Source organism: Python bivittatus, unplaced genomic scaffold (assembly GCF_059951505.1).
Source record: "Python bivittatus isolate LINGU-HERP-01145 unplaced genomic scaffold, Pbiv_v1 ctg000680_np1212, whole genome shotgun sequence".
Taxonomy (NCBI): domain Eukaryota; kingdom Metazoa; phylum Chordata; class Lepidosauria; order Squamata; family Pythonidae; genus Python; species Python bivittatus.
In genome coordinates, this window is record NW_028277095.1 from 2,444,074 (window position 1) to 2,460,517 (window position 16,444).

Sequence of the window (16,444 nt, forward strand, 5' to 3'; positions counted from 1 at the left end):
AGAACTAAGCCCCGCTGAAGACATGAGAGAGTAAGGAAGTTGACAGATATGCAGGCTCCCTTGTCTGTCTCTGTCAAGGTCATCTTCCTTGTTCTCTACAAGACCATAAGTATGTTCGGTCATTCTCAAAGGTCCTCCTTCCTCATGGGGTGGTTTTGTAAATGAAATGGAGAAAATTATGCAGATACCATCAGCTACTGGAAGAAAAGAAGATCTAGAACCACAATAATTGCCCCAAGAAACAGCTTTGGTCCATCTCAATGAGCATTTTAGCACCAAATAAGCCAGCTTTTTTAAAAAAAAAGATCTTGCTATTAAATCAAAACTTATTTTTATTACTTGAGCCCCAGTGTTTTAACTGTAGCAGCATTTCAAAACACATTTTCTTTCGCCTGATATATGTGTGTGTGTGGACACGAGCATGAGTGTATATACACATACAAACATTCCTCATAAAAGTCTACATTGGCAAATTCATAAAAAGGCAATTTCCAAACAGCAAATATCAGCTTTAAAAAATCACTTTAAAAATGTGCGTCTTAGCATACAAAGCAGCAATGTTTCTACTTCCACAATTGCAGAGTTTTGCTTCATATTTTTTAAAGGCCTTTTGTTTGAACTGCTAATGTACTTCCATGACTTAGTAGAGCGTTAGTAGAGAATTCTAGCCCAATACACAGTGGGACTCAATGTATCCAAGGAGGGTGATGCCGACTGGTGATCCAGCCATTTTAAGAATTGTGTATTCAGCTATGCATTTTTCGTTAAAAAGAAATAATCAACCTACCCAGAATTCAGGCAGGGCTTGCTGTCACCCATTGGAGAGAATTTTCTCTCCAAATAGTTCAGGTCCAACTTACTTTATGGTGACTCTCACATTCAGATTTAGCTTATAAGCAGGTACGTATTTTTTCAAATATAGGAAATTCATTTCAAAACAGTGATTCCAAATGAGATCCTTTGGTGAGGAACACACGGAAAGGTTGCATTCTCAGCAGGTTGAACGACTGTGCTAAATCTGACTTTAAAGTTTTGTCCCACTGAGGCAGGATATGATGAGAAAGATTTAGAAAATAAAAATGGGTCCCACAGATGGAGGGTAGTTGAACTGTCCTGTCCCTTCCACCACTAACTCACATTCACTCTCATGCATACCACCATATACATTCTCCTTCAATCAGGTCCACTTCTAGGATGAGAACTCCACGTAAGAATCTCAGTGGGCACATTATTTGGGGGAGTATATAGAGCCAAAAAGCAGCATGCAGGGGGGAAAGGAATTGATTCAGAAGCCCACCTCCATGACTCTTTTGCATTTTGAAGTCAGACCCTCCAACCTGACATGGTTGAGGAACAGTTCTATTTAACAACCCAGGTTTGCTATAGCCATGTGTAGTTTGGCCTTCAGAAAAATGAGCTAGCAGTTAAACCTACTTTTGTTTTTCTTAAACAAATTGGAAATCAGTCCTTAAGTACAACGTACATTTAAACCAGTGTTTTTCAAACTTGGCAACTTCAAGATGTGTGGACTCCAACATCCAGAATTCCCAGGGGAATTATGGGAGTTGAAGTCCACACATCTTAAAGTTGCCAAGTTTGAAAAACATGGATTTAAACTCTAACCTGGTTTGTATTATACTTTTTTTTAACCCTTCAAAGCCTCCAAATATAATGTAACAACTGAAAACTAATCTATTGGCATTGTAAGTTCTCTATTTGGAACAGAAATAGCTGGCTATGCCACATAGACATACACCTCCATGCAGAAAATGCTACTTTAATCTTTTTGTTCCTCCAGCCAAGTAAGCTAATTTTTAAAACTGGAATGACATTCTTTAAATATCCTCTTAGCCAATATGCTTTTGGCCCCCTTGCACATATCGAAAGGGAACAATAAGGGTTACTCCCCATGAATAGGAAGTTATTAAATGGTACAAATCAAGACAAGGCATTGCAAAAATACTGGAGTTGTTTTGCCTGAGGCTAGCACTCTGCATTTATAGCTACGAAAACTCAGCACTCCCAGCCCAAAGGCCATGTTACAGGAAAGCCAACTTGTCTTTTGCAGCTGAGCATCTAATTGTGGCCACAAGCAGAATCTTCAGTGTTGTGAAAATCATGGAGAAGTACAATGCAACTGCCTTTAATGGCTGCTGCAAGCTTACAACAGAACATCTTTCTTTTTCACAATTGCCTAGTGCAGGGTTTCTCAACCTTGGGGACTTTAAGATGTGTGGACTTCAACTCCCAGAATTCCCCAGCCAGCCATGGGGAATTCTGGGAGTTGAAATCCACACATCTTAAAGTTCCCAAGGTTGAAAAACCCTAGTCTAGTGAGACACCCAAGACTTTAAACTGTTTTGAGTGGCAATTCAAAAGGCATTTTGTGAATTCAAGTCAACCTTGCTAACGTTGCTATTTATCAGGAACAGGAGCTTTCTTGGAGGACTGGAGCAAGACTACATTCCAGACTGGTTTCCTTCAGCCAGTTACTCCTGATGCAATGGGCTTCAAGTCCTCCACATTCCGGGAGAAACAGCCTAAACCCATTAGAAGGGCATTACTTTGTGGATGGCAGCTCCAGACAAACACCAGACCTGAAAAGGAGGATGGTGGGGAAAGGCTACATAAAGTTTCCTGAAGACAACTCAAAAGAGAGCCCACTGGGAGTTCTTTTTCCAAAGCCACCCCAACAAATCTTTTTTTTTTTAAAGCAAACTCTTTTCAGGTGTTTTCAGACTTCTTTTTCCTCTCAAGGCTGGCTGGGAATTCTCCATGGCAATCCTAGCACATGTGGAAGGAGCCCAGTTGGGACAGTTTGATGTAAAACCAGCAGTCTATATTTCCTCAAGTCATCAAAGAAATATTTCTTGAGTTACTTTCTGTTTCATTTCCATCATGGCTGGGAAAGAACATTATTTGGAAGCATCTGGATCTAGTAGTCAATATTTATAATTAAAGCTTTAAGACCAACTTTCTGCTTTATACACAAAAGATCAGCAACTCACCACATATAACCCTTTACAGCAATCCCATTAAATACATGGGATCTGCAAGGGCAGATGATTTGTAAAGGCCTTTGTCTTAGAAGGTTAGGGGTACCAAGACAAAGGTATAGCTGAGGAGTCAACTAGGAACATGATGTCCAGCTGCAATCTCTCTTTCCAAAAAATACTCTTTAGATAAGAAGAAAAAAAGGCTTTTAGGACACCACAAGTGTTCATAGTCGTACACCCAAATCTGTCCCAAGTGCTAAAATGACCCCATGCATCTTCATTTTAATAGACCAAGTACCTGGAAGTAACACTCACATAGACAATGTTTCACCCTCACTTTTCTTTTCCTTAACTTTGGAGTTAAGTTGGACTTGAAAGCCTTCTTTAGAAGGTTTCTCAGTGCCAAAATTGAACACCAGTGAATGGCTGCGTTCTTCTGTCAGTATTTTTATATAAGCGATTTGAGGCAAGTTTTATTATGGAAATGTAAACTTGATGCCCCCATTCCTGAGCATGTTTGTGAGTGTTCATTTACACCAGTGTTGTCCAAACTTGGCCACTTTAAGATGAGTGGACTTCAACTCCCAAAATTCCTCACCCATGCTGGCTGGGGAATTCTGGGAGTTGAAGTCCACTCAACTTAAAGTGGCCAAGTTTGGACAACACTGATTTACACACATGAGTGCAATATATTTGTATACAATAGTAAGTCTGGTCTAGGGGTGGAGAGAGTAGAAGCTGAAAGGAAGCAGAGGTTTGGTGAGAAGTAGAAATAAATTAAAGACCACAATGAGAATCCAAAAACGAGATGCAATTTGTTGAAGTACCGTCAGAAGTTTAAACATGTGCTAAATATGGCCAAAGGAATAGGTTGTTGGGTAGTGGGGAAATTTGGTTATTGTCAGAAGCAGCCCCTGATTCAGACATGCTTAAGAAAGAAGAGACATGACAAATTCTAAGGATCTCCTTAGTCTGAAATAGGGGCATCGGGAGGGGTGTGTGTGTGTGTGTGTGTGTGTGTGTGTGTGTCACAAAAGTCAAGGTGATACCCATAGCTGTGACCACACAAACAAAACCAAGCTCCTTTTTTGTATTTCAATATTATATGCATGTACAAAGAGACAGGGCTTTCATCGCAGAGCCACAATCTGGATTTTTGTGACCCCCATCCCACCCCCCCACCCCGCCCACACAGACACCCCTGGTCTGAAATCCCTTCAAGTACACTGGGAGGAAAAAAAAAATATATTAACAGCCACTATAATACCAGACCAGATGTGCTTGGAGCCAATCTACTTTAGAAGGAAAATGCTTCTCGCAACAGAACAAAACAGTAAAGCCCTTTCAATTTCACAAAACATTCATCCTGGCACAATTTTTTCTTTAAAAAAAATATAAAAATAAAGGATAAACATTATCCATCTATTTTACCCATCACATAATGTCTCTATATAGAACTCTGTTCAGTTTAAAGGCCTTGCCTTTTGCTTATAAAAGGAAGAGCAGTCCAAGCCACAAGCATTCGTCTTCCCCCTATGCAACCCCCCTCCAGGTTAGACCCCCTAAGTGTTCCAGTGAGGAAGTAAGTACAAACTTGTACAAATCTTATCGCAGCTATCCACACCCTAGAAAACTATAAATACGTGTCTAAAAGAATAAACATTTTGATTTAGCAAAAGCAGGGGAAGGAAGGGTAGAGAACCACCTCCTCTAGTATCTCAAAAGCAGAGAGTTTTGCGCGCACACACAAACACACACACACATAATCCAGTCAGGAATCCACCAGCCATTTTTTACAAATTGTCAGAAGGAACCTGGTGAAGTTTATACAGAGAGAGGCCAAGAGCTTTCTCAGAGATTCCAGACTGCGGTTGCTACAGATGATCCATCAACAAGGAGCTCCTTTCTCCAACTGGCGCTTGGTAAGGATATACTTGAAAAATTCGTAGACAGACCACGCGATGGCAGTTGAAGGCATCTGGTATATCACGCGGGCTTGGACTCCCTTAAAATACCCAGGGACACCTCCCAGTTGATACACTGTTCTAAAGGCGTTGGCCATGCCAGAGAGGTGCCCACTAATATTCACAGAACTCAACACCATGTTCTCCTGAGTGTTGAGCAAGGTCTTGCAGACGTCTAAGGGGGTCGTAGCTGCTGCTGCCACTGCTCCTGCCACAGCCCCCGAAACAATGTGCGAGCGAGGGTTGTATTGTCGCTGGGGATTAATCTGCTCCTGCATGAACTCATAGGTGATAAAGTGGATGGCTTGGAAAGGGACATTCATGGTGAGCTGGGTGGTGTAGCTACGGTAAAAGGCGCCCAAGCCTTCAGTCCGATGCACTGTCCTGATGCACTCCATGACTGTCTTATGTGGAGAATTGTACATCTGCATGCGCTGCTTCACCACTGGCACCAGGGCGGTCAGACATTGGGCACGTCCCCGGATGGAAAAGGAAAGCAGAGCAAAGGAATAACAAAGAGACAACAAACAGCAAAAGAAATCCAAGTTAGGTCAAGGTCACACACTTGAGTGGAAGGTACCCATTCATCAACGGCAATGGGAGCAGGGCAGGCAAGGAAGTTGCAGCAATGTGATTCATCACTTGCTTACTCACTCTGCACCCAGCCAAGTTTTTTCCAAGCAGAAGACAGAGAACGTTACCTATCTTTAGGGCTGCAGCCTGATTAGCAGGAATGCTTTCCCCACTGCCATATCGCAAGGACATTATACACCTCCTTTCACAGAGCAAAGAGTTGTCCTTGGAAAGGAAGAGGAGAAACTTTGACTAAAACGTTCTCTCCTTAATTATATCAGAGATCTCCAGAAGGGACTTCTTCTGCTATACTCTTCTTATAATCCTGTGATCTTAAAGTATATTCTGTCCATCGATTATCTTTGTATCTTCTGACCTCTGACATGGGTCCCTGATGAGCAATATCATGCCTATCTCAGATCACTTTTAATTATCCTTCCCTCCTCTCAGCCTCACTGGACCACTTGCCCCAAACCGCATTACCTTCTGCTGGATTCATGACACCATCGTGGAGGAGCGTCGCCATACTTCCAGCCATGCCTGCAAAAGAAGAAATGGAGACAGACCCCTTTCACAAACCAAGCTTTGACAAGCCATCCTGGGTGCTGTGCACAGAACAGCACACCCTTAATGGACAGCACACCTCACACCAGCCTCCAGGCCTATTATACATTTTGGAAATCAACCTAACGTGTTGCAAATCAAGAACACAGAGCATCACAAATATACACATACTTTTTGTAATTCTTTTTCTTTTCCTTTTCTTTCCTTGCCACTTTTGTATTCTTCCTCTAACTCTCTTGTTTTCCACTTTTTTCCTTATTAGTCCTTGTTGTCTTTTACCTTTATGCTTTTTCATAACTTAATAAAGTTCATATAAAAAAAATAAGATACACATGCTAAGAGTCACATCCAAAAGGAATATAAATTGGGTTTAACAATGGTGAAGCAAATATTTTTTTTAAAAAAAACTATTAATCTGAAGGTACCAAATGAAACACTCCACGATAACAGATTTTTTAAAAAAAAAAATCTAAAACTTCCATGAACTTACCAAGAGTACGGCTGGGAAGAATGAAAGGTTTTGTTTCTAATTTTTTAAAAAGAATATTCTGCCTAGATTTACAGATGTTAGAGATATACAACCTGGAGCTACATTATTGCTGGTGGCCATTCAGAACTCCTTCAAAAGTCGCCATCGAATTAGAACTTCCAGTGTGATAGAAAGAAAGTTAGCTGGCATTAAATGAACATTATTTTTTTTCCTAACCTCACCAACTTTTCATCCAGGAGAGCAGCCCTCAGCATCTTATTCCAAGGACACAGACAGCTAGAAAAAGTTTGCTATATATAACTAGAAATATAACCATTTGAACTCAATGTCTAATCATAACAGATGACCAAAAAGAAAAGAAAAAAATCCTTTATGGGATGCAGAGAGCATTCCGAGTTGCTTTAGTAATGATAGCAAAACCATACTGGAAGTAAGATCTTAAATTCCCTAATCTATTACTGTTAGCTTAATGCACTGAGGAATAATTAAGAAATGCTAATATAATGTTAACTAATGGAAAATAATTTTCGTGTGCATCTCAAAGACTCAATGGGTAATTGAGACCCTCCTCTGCAAGGTCAGGGAAGAATTATGCTGCATCCTTTTTTTGGATCTAACTAATACTCTATACCAGTGTTTCTCAACCTTGGGAACTTTAAGATGGGTGGATTTCAACTCCCAGAATTCCCCAGCCAGCATGGCTGGCTGGGGAATTCTGGGAGTTGAAGTCCACCCATCTTAAAGTTCCCAAGGTTGAGAAACACCACCCTATACATGGAAAAAACTGAGTGATCATTCAATCAAAATTTCAATTATCCATGTCTTTTAAAATACATAATCTCATTCATGTACCTTTCAATCATACTGAGCATGAGAACAGTACTCCGTCCCCATCATTAAAATTGTATTCAACTTCAAATTATTAATCTTGCATAACTCCAAATCCTGCATTACTGCACTGATGGGAAGGGCAAATGACAAAATCTAAAAATTTTCTACCTCAGCCAGAAAAAAACTTTTACCTGAAATTATTTCTCTTGGGGAATAAAACAATCATCTCCTTCCCTCTCTTTCCAATATTCCAAGGGGATGTCATTGCTTGGGCAACCAAAATTGAATCAGCCATCACCAAGATTATTCAAACATTCATTCTTGCCTTGAAGACCTACATTAACCTAACCTGCTTTGGAAAATCTCCAACAATTAAACTTTCAGTGGCTATTTCAAGCATAGCAGCCTATAACAGACTTGGCAAAAATAGCTCCAAACTTATTCTTGGGGGGTGGGGGGGAACAGGCCCCAATAGTCAGCTCCGTGGTCTTTCAGAAGACCAAAACCCTAACATCGTTCTTTCAGTAGTTTCAATGACCACATAAATTAACTTATTCCATAATCGTGTCCCCTCCAAACAATTCAGTCTGTATTTCCTGTTCTCACTGATGGATAATCCAGAATCATCAGTGAAAATCCATAGGAGAACCTCAAACAACCTCAACCATAAACAAGAACTCCCTGTGTCCCTTACCTACAACAGAGGAATGGTTGGTGATGACAGAATTTGCAGAAATGACAAAATTGACTTGTTTGATTAGGGAAAAGACAATAAGTACATTTATTAATGACTGGAAACCCCTTATGGACTTTTTGCTGAAAATGGAAAAAAAATGAACTGATGATTTATGGTTTTGTTGCTTAGAAAGGTTAAAATATGGGAAGAAGGAAATCATGATATAACCATAAAGAGAGAGAACAGATGATGAATTTGTTTGTAACTGCTACAAAGAAGATCAGAAGCTGCTACTTTATACTTTTTCTTTTTCTCTTTTCTTTATTCACTTTTCTTTACTCTTCTGTTTCTTAAATTTGTATTGTATATTGTATATCATTCTTCAATAAAAATGAATAATAATAATAATAATAATAATAATAATAATAATAATAATAATTAGAACTCTCTGCATCCCTCACTATCAGCCATGGTTCATAGAGATGCTGGACTCGCTAGTTGGAATGCTACAAGCTACGACCTCATGTATGGAACAGAGGTATGAACTTTGATAGCAGAGACTACAGGTAATACTTCTAATGTAGGGGAGTAAAACCTGAACCCCCAGGGTCACATATGGTTCCCCAAAACCATAGATGTAGCCAAGAATGTCCATTGGGGAGGGGGGTCAAAAATGTCCAGATGGCAGCTGAATTGTATGGTTCCAGATGCCATCTTGATTTTTTTTTTTTTGAACCCCCCCATGGATGATCCCTACAAAAATTGCTGCTATTCCCAGATGTTGCAGAAGGGGCCAATGATTAAATACATGGAGAGTAATCATATCAATGGTAATTAAAGTTAAAGTTAATGTTAGTTTAAATTAAACACTGGGTTATTTATTTATTTATGTATTGGTCTTGGCCCTGTCCCTTTCATAGTCTTGGATCACCCCTTGATTAGTGCTATCTCGACCTGCTTCTTGGAGGGCAAAATCAAAAAAGGTTGCCAATCTGAATCTCTATTCTAATCGGTTAGAATGTTTTCTCTCTTATCCACACACAAACACTGCAAAAGAAGCATTCAGACAACTTGCCAGCTTGAAACTTTTAGACAAGTCCTTATGCAATGAAAGCTTCAGGAATATCACATTATTGTGTGGCATTCACTGTTCTTAAACGAAGAGAAACAGGCATCATCTTGAAAAATACACATTATTAACATTTACTTATGCTAAGAAAACCATAAGCGACTTATTATAACTATGCAAGTTTAAACCATAATTATAATTCCAGTTTAAACCAATAACACTGAAGAAAGCTTGGTGTATCTTAATGTACGCCTTGTTTACTACCATCTCAGCCTCAAATAATCTCCAGAAAAATCACTAATCCATGCTGAGCTCCGAGGGCCTTTGCCAGTGAGGCAACTGTTGTGAAGATCAGCACTCCCTTGCCCCCAAAAAGAACACCTTCAAAAAATGGGAGTGATTCCCCTAAACTGAAGATTGCTCACACTCCAATTTTTTTAATAGGCCCAATGCATCAAGTATAATCTGATCCAGACACATAATTCAAACTTTAGACGCTAACATGTTACCACCGGGTTATTCAACATGATGCCCAGAGGCTGCTGGGTGTATTCATGGACATCTTGACGCCACCACTCTCTTTATCCCATCTGGCTTAATGATAAAGTTGGGCAGTTAGCATGTTGCAAATCAAAGTGACAACCTCCAGCGCTATCCTTAATTCCAAAAAAGACTCTTGGCAGAACACTACGACAAAGTGGCAGCCCAGCACTTCCTGTGGAAGGATCCTCATCTGTGCATTATAAGAGGAAGCCACGAGCACGGTGCAGCTAGAGGAGATGGCAAGGAACGTTCTGGCAAATGGATGCTCTGTAATTGGTTAAGTCCCCCTTGCCAGCCATTTGATGAACGGGCAAGCCCCCTCAGAAGCCATCTCGTGAGAGGGCCATCAACACGTTCTCAAAATTGCAGATATGTTTGTCATCCCTGTCAAACTGGAGCCCTTCCAACACACAGGGCTGAATGTTGAATAACCCTTCTGGAACTGGCAAGGTTGGTTTTCTTCACAGAACATGCAGGAAGCTGGATCCAAAAAGAGGAAGAGGATAAGATAGCAATCATCATCGATTCTTCCTTCACTCCAGCATACCCCATCGAACCATGTTAGTTTAGGAGAGACTCTTGGAAGTCCACATGAATTAGTGATTTTCCTTGCTACTACCACAGGCTGAGATGATAGTAAAAGCAAAACTCCAAAGGCCCTCTCCATATTGCTTCCTTCCATTAAGTACCGCTCTGAATCAAAAACTACACCCAACATTTAAGGGCAAGGCTTCAACAGTGTACTCGTAGAATCTGACCGCAGACATGATCAGAAAAAATCCTTAAAATCGAACCTCACAAGGGCATTAACACTGCCTCAGTCTAGCAATTGTGAATAAATATGCCAACTCTTGTCCCCTTACAACGGAGGAGGGGAAACACATTTTCCCACCAGGAAAGGCAGATCCGGAGTTTTTAAGCTGCAAAATTTGTAAAGCACTTGGCTATGCCAGTCCAGGGAACAGGGACAGAATTCAGGTTTTGGGAGTTTTCTCCCCCCCCCCTTTTATAAAAGTGTGTTAAGCCTTAACCCTCCTATTTCACTGCTTACTTTTCAAGGAAAGGGGGAACAAATTTGCTGTAATAATTTGGCGAGACAATCACAGCACGGTTCATGGCAAAATGCAACCCACTGGCTACCCACGCTTTTCTTCCAACAACCCTTACAGGGAATTAAAAGAACGTTAAAAAGTATTAATAGTTGATAAAGCAGAAAGAGAATGAATATGCCTTGAGAAGCTGGAATGCAAATCTAACTTTCATCATCAATTTTGAAGGTTTGCATCACAAATCTAGTTTTAGACTGGCCATGCAGTGGGAATATGCCAATGTTTCTCTGAAACTGCCATGATTGATCTCTTTCACTGCATATTTAAAGAGATTACAAATCTGTATCTCTTATACGGAGACAGGTGCACCATTTTCAATTGCAGTGTCCACAAGCAAACAAGAGTTTAGAGACATACACTTAAATGTTAGCACCATGCTACATACTTATTTCATTCATTGCAAAGAAGATCTAAATAAAACAAAACCAAAAAAAAAATTCAGTGGAAAGCTATTGGCGTTAATCGGCAGATAACAGAAACGCAGTTAGATGCAAATTGGTGAATTGCTGATTCTAGCACATAGCTTGCTATAAAGCACATAAGCGTCAACATGGATCCTAAAAGCAGAAATTCCAATTAAAGAACCAGTATGCCTCTGAGTGTCATATGCTGGAGAGAAAGACTGGTAAGTGTTTAGAGACAGCTGGCTGATTATTATGGGAAATAAAAATGTTGGACTAGAGATGGAGATTCGAGTGATCCGCCAGCTTGTACTTACATTCTTTAGAACACAGCCAAATTTGGTAAGATTTAGTAGTGATAAAATAGATTTTCTGGGGGAAAGCAAAACCCAAAATCTAAGAACCAAATTTTCCTAGAAAGCTGCCCAGGTTAGACTGTTTCGAACATCTCCTTCCCAGAGCCCCATCAGAGGTGCTTATGATCAAAACACTTTAACATCTAACTTTTAGAGGAATTGGAGCACTACGTATCTTCAGTATTCTTCACACATGTGCCTCTAACACTGAGCAGATGCCTGTAGGAAATAGACAAGAGGTTGTAGGTAGCAAGAACGCCTAGGTGGCCAAACATGGAGTCTTCCAAGCGTCTTGTTTTTTTCTCTCCAGAAGCAGAAATTGCATGCTGAAGATGTCAGGCCAAATGAAAAAGTACGCAAGTTGAGTCAAAGGACCAAGATGGCACCCATTGGGTTATGTCAATATACCGTTGGCCAGGTGGCTGTTCCCTCCATGTTGAATAATGTCACTTAAAGTGCGTTTCATTTTTTCATAGCAGGCAAAGTACAACGCGTGGGCCGGGCCAGCTCCAAGGACAGTGACGTTGATTCCTCGCAGAGGCCGCCAGATGCCCTCCGTACGGACGATCTTCCTCAAGGCCTCAAAGACAGTTCGGTACTGAGCTTTGGGATCAGGTTGTAAGCTCTGCATCCGAGTCTGCAAGGGAAAAAAAAGAGGGATGATGTACAGGAGAAGAAAAAGGCCCTATGCTGGGGGCACAACTTGGGGGGGCACACTTAGTCTTGGAACAGCCCACTGGCACAGAAAAAGTAGGCAGGGAGAGGGGGGGAAAGCGGGTGGAGCCCAGACAAAGCTAAATGTCATTTAACTGAATGTAGAGTTAAGCGGAACATCAAAAAAATCATGAATTAAATATAAGGAATATGATTATTTCCCTCAATGCAGTAGGAAAAAAAGCCTCTAAAAAGCCAAGCATTTAAGCACGTACTTCTATAAAATGCCAGAAGGGGGTGCTACAAGCCTGCCCAACATGGCAGTGCCCTCTCCAGCACACTGCTTCCAAGGCCCTTTACAGTCAATGTGTACCTACTTCACTGGAAACCACAGAAGAGAACAGCGCACGCTTTTGGGGCAGATCTCAGCAGGGGATACCCATCTTAAGCCAATATATAATGGCCAGAAATTGTTATAGCTCTAATACAAACCTGTAACCTGAGAAGCTCTGTTAGATAGCCACTGGTTACTACTACTGGTAGGTAGGTAGGATTTCCATTGTGCCTTTCCACCAGGAGCTCCTCCAGAAGCATTCCCTCCTCCAACTTTTTCCCCCAACCACCACCACATGAGAAACGTTGAGTTGAAAGATAGCCATTGGCCAAAACTCACCAATGAGTTTCCATGGTTAAGGATGGAGCTGAACCTGACTCTCCTGGTCCTAGTGCAACACATGAAATACTACTCACACTTCTTAGATGGGAGTATATCTAGGAAGCTGAATCCCAGGAGTAGCAAGAAAGAGATAAATGACCAACCACAAACTAAGCAAAGCAGTGGAACTCAGATGCCCCTTAATCATGAATGGTTAACAAAGAGGAATGTGCAAATACCACTTTTTTAACAAAAGCAGCAGCAGCAAAATAGGCAACCTTTATTCAAATCAGCCACTTCTCCAACAGATGAAAGATGTAAATCTAGAAACGTTGGAGCAGGGGTGACCAGGAGTCTACCTACCTAATTTAATTTTTTATAATAAAAATAATAAATTATAATAAGGGTAAAAATAAGTCCATCTACCATAGTGAGAAAGATGCCCTCCTGAGGGAGAATCAGTATGGGTTTTGAAAGGAAAACTGTACTTTACCAATGTTTTTATTCTTTAAGGATGTCAAAGCACACTTGGATAAACACAAAGAGCTTTCCCCAGAATTCATTACCGAGGGCTTTTGAAGAAGCAGAGTAGCAACCTCTGCTAAAGAAGAGGAAGCCAAGTGGGAGAGCAGACATTTTTCAAAATGAAAGGATATAAACAGTCCTACAATATTAAGATCATTTGATATGTAACCCAAACATGGAATCATCCAGATGTATTTGACCCTAGCATCCATCCTCCCCAGTCAATGTGGCCTCTACTCTGGGATAATTAATGTTTTATCCAGCAATTACTGAACTACCCATAGGATGACGAAAGTTACCTACTGTACAATCAGAGTGGAGATATGAGGTTAGTAAATACTTCACAATAATCAAACCTAAGTCATTCCAAAATGCCACTCAGCTTGGCAAGAAATAAAAGAAAATCAGCTTAAAATTTAAAATATAAAATGATGCCCTTTGGAGAACTGAGACCCAGACACACGTAATTACGCAAACTGGCACTCACTAACCAGAAAAAGAGATCTTCTGGTACAGTAAAAATAAATCTTTATATCCATGAATGTAGTCCCTCTACATTAAAATAAACAGCAAGCCTTCATTTGAGCTGGGCCTCCACAAGGTATGAATGGGCAGCAAAGCATTACCACCTTGACATGCTGGAAGAGCTCAGCAGCTTCAGAGAGCCTGAGATTAAATGTTAAGAGGATCACGAGCTCCTGACAGGGCCACTTTTGCTGCTAAGGCTGAAAAGGGAGGGGGAACCTAATTCATTGCAAGAGGAAGGGCAGGTGAAACCCTATAAGCATAAGGGAAACCAATCTACCTGGGAGAAGAAACTCCAAAGTCAAATCTAGAAGACAACAGCAAACCACTTCTATATGGTAGCCAAGAAAACTCACAAGGATGACTGAAATGATTAGACAAGTGTGGTGCCAGACAACAAACTATTCAAGAAATATTCATTAACAGCTCCTCCCCAAAATGGAGAAAGATTCCAAATGGGATGTCATGGAGCCTGGCCTCGCCTAGTAGATATCACTGTTTAGGTCAAGGATGAGGATGAAGGGCACCTATCCCCAGTCTGTAGATGACCTAAAATTGGAAGGGACCATTGAACAACACAGAAGTCAAGAAGAACATTCAAAATCTCTTTGGCAGAAAGGAAATTTGGACGGAAACAAAATGCAACTGAGAATCAAATGGATTTTTTTTTCCATTTATGCAGAAAAAAAATAGAATGAACAGGTTAGTCTACCATGAGTAAGCAACGCAGTGTAGCAGTAAAAGTCTACAGCAATGCTAGGCTACATTACAAAAACCACAGTTTACAAGCCACAGGAAGTGTTTATTTACGAGTCGCTCTGTAAGAAAAAGATGTTCAGAACAAACCATGAAACACAATCAGAACACAAACCAATGGACATATTTTGACAATAGATATAAAAATAACTAAAAGCAGCACCAAAAGTGCATACCAATTTCAATTAATATCTCAAAAAAACCAGATGCCCCATTATAGAGTATTCTTTTTTCAATATTTCAGTCATATAAATTGGAGTGTAGAATTATACGCTATAAAAAATATCTGGGAGAATTATTTTAAAAAATTGCTAAGTGCCAAAAAAAAAAAAGGAGAGGAAGGAAGAGGAGAAGAGCAGAACAGATGTTAGAGCTAAATGATATTACAGTAAGTTTGCACTAAACTTGCTTTCGGCTTAGCATGTTATGTGAGGATTGCCACTACAATATACAGACCGTGGTTTATGACAGCATGCTGTGCTGATTCAATTGTGCTAATTCGGTTGTGCATTACACATAAGCTGTGTTAAAACATGGCTTTACATCAGGGGTTCTCAAACTACGGCCCACGGGCCGGATACGGCCCGCCAGGGTCATTTATCTGGCCCGCCCGCCTGATTGGCCGCCACTGCTGTCTGTCAGAAGTGGAAGTGTCGGGGCTGTATCGGGAGTTGCAGGCGAGGCACGAGGAGGGAGATCGCAGAGCTGGACTCTTCTACATTACAGGTATACCAGGTCGTCCGCGGGAGGGATCCTCCGTGCAGGGTGATTGGTGTGTCATTCTCCAAGCTGCTTGTGTCATTCTCTCTCCCAATTGCCCACCCCGTTCTTGCAATCCCTTGGAAACCATCTGGTCTTCCCCAGCTCTCATGAGTACAGGCGCCCTATTTGGAGAACAGCAGGAGTCCCGTTCTCATGGTGCTTCACGTTTGCATTTTATGTTCCTTCCTGTTTTACCCACACAATGGATTTCATTGGGAATGTCATTAAAGTATTCCCAATAACCTGCTGCCATGACTAGGTTTTAGTCAACAGAAGGCACTATCAGTGCCTGAAACTTATTTCCAAGATTAAATTCCAGTTTTACAGGGACAGTCCTGATTTTGGGGAAGGCATCCTCGAACTAATGGGAGGGCTCAAGGCAGAGCAGACAGAACAGTATGGGAACAAGTAGCCAAAGAAATGATGTCTTTCCATTACTCATCAAGTCTTGGGGTACCTTTTGGTGGAAGGGAACATGGGAATGAAGCTATTCCATTATCCATTTTACTGGCTGATTGATTAGTACTAGTCTGCAGAAATCCAGAATAAGAAGCAAAGTTAGTGTTTCCTGTATCTCTTTGCTGACAACTAATGGATTTTTGCAGATCAGGTCTGATAGCCTTATGATGGAGAGAGTGGTCAATTGATTGTTAGTCATTTATTAAATTAATTTGGCCTGGAAATAATTTTTCACAGAGTGTAAAAGCACATCAGGGAACAGGAATGTTTGGAACTACTTAAAAGTTGCTTCATTCCAGAGCAGCTCTTCTAAACATCTTTGTGTTCTTTTTTTTCTGGTAATTTTTGCCTGTGACTTTGGAGAAATTGACTTGTAGATTTGTATACATGTATGCATTTTTTAATATTTGTATATCCAAGTTTTTATTTTTAGAAATCAGGTCAGCCTACTTTGCAAATTATCAGGACTGCAGAAAGCATTGTACTCAGTTTCTGTTTCACTTTCTCTTCTCTTCTGTTCCTTGCATTTATATCCA

The 16,444-nt window shown here is 40.6% G+C and overlaps 1 protein-coding gene across 1 annotated transcript in view; it reads right to left on the minus strand.

Moving 5' to 3' along the window:
- Nucleotides 1-314: 314 nt before the first annotated feature.
- SLC25A37 (solute carrier family 25 member 37) overlaps nucleotides 315-16,444 on the minus strand; it is a 42,189-nt gene continuing 26,059 nt past the window's right edge. The window contains exons 2-4 of the mRNA XM_007426016.4: nucleotides 11,981-12,209; nucleotides 6,017-6,073; nucleotides 315-5,405 (exon numbers count right to left, since the gene is read on the minus strand). Coding sequence (XP_007426078.3) covers nucleotides 4,885-5,405; nucleotides 6,017-6,073; nucleotides 11,981-12,209 — 807 coding nt within the window. The 3' untranslated portion in view covers nucleotides 315-4,884. The remainder of the gene's footprint in view (nucleotides 5,406-6,016; nucleotides 6,074-11,980; nucleotides 12,210-16,444) is intronic.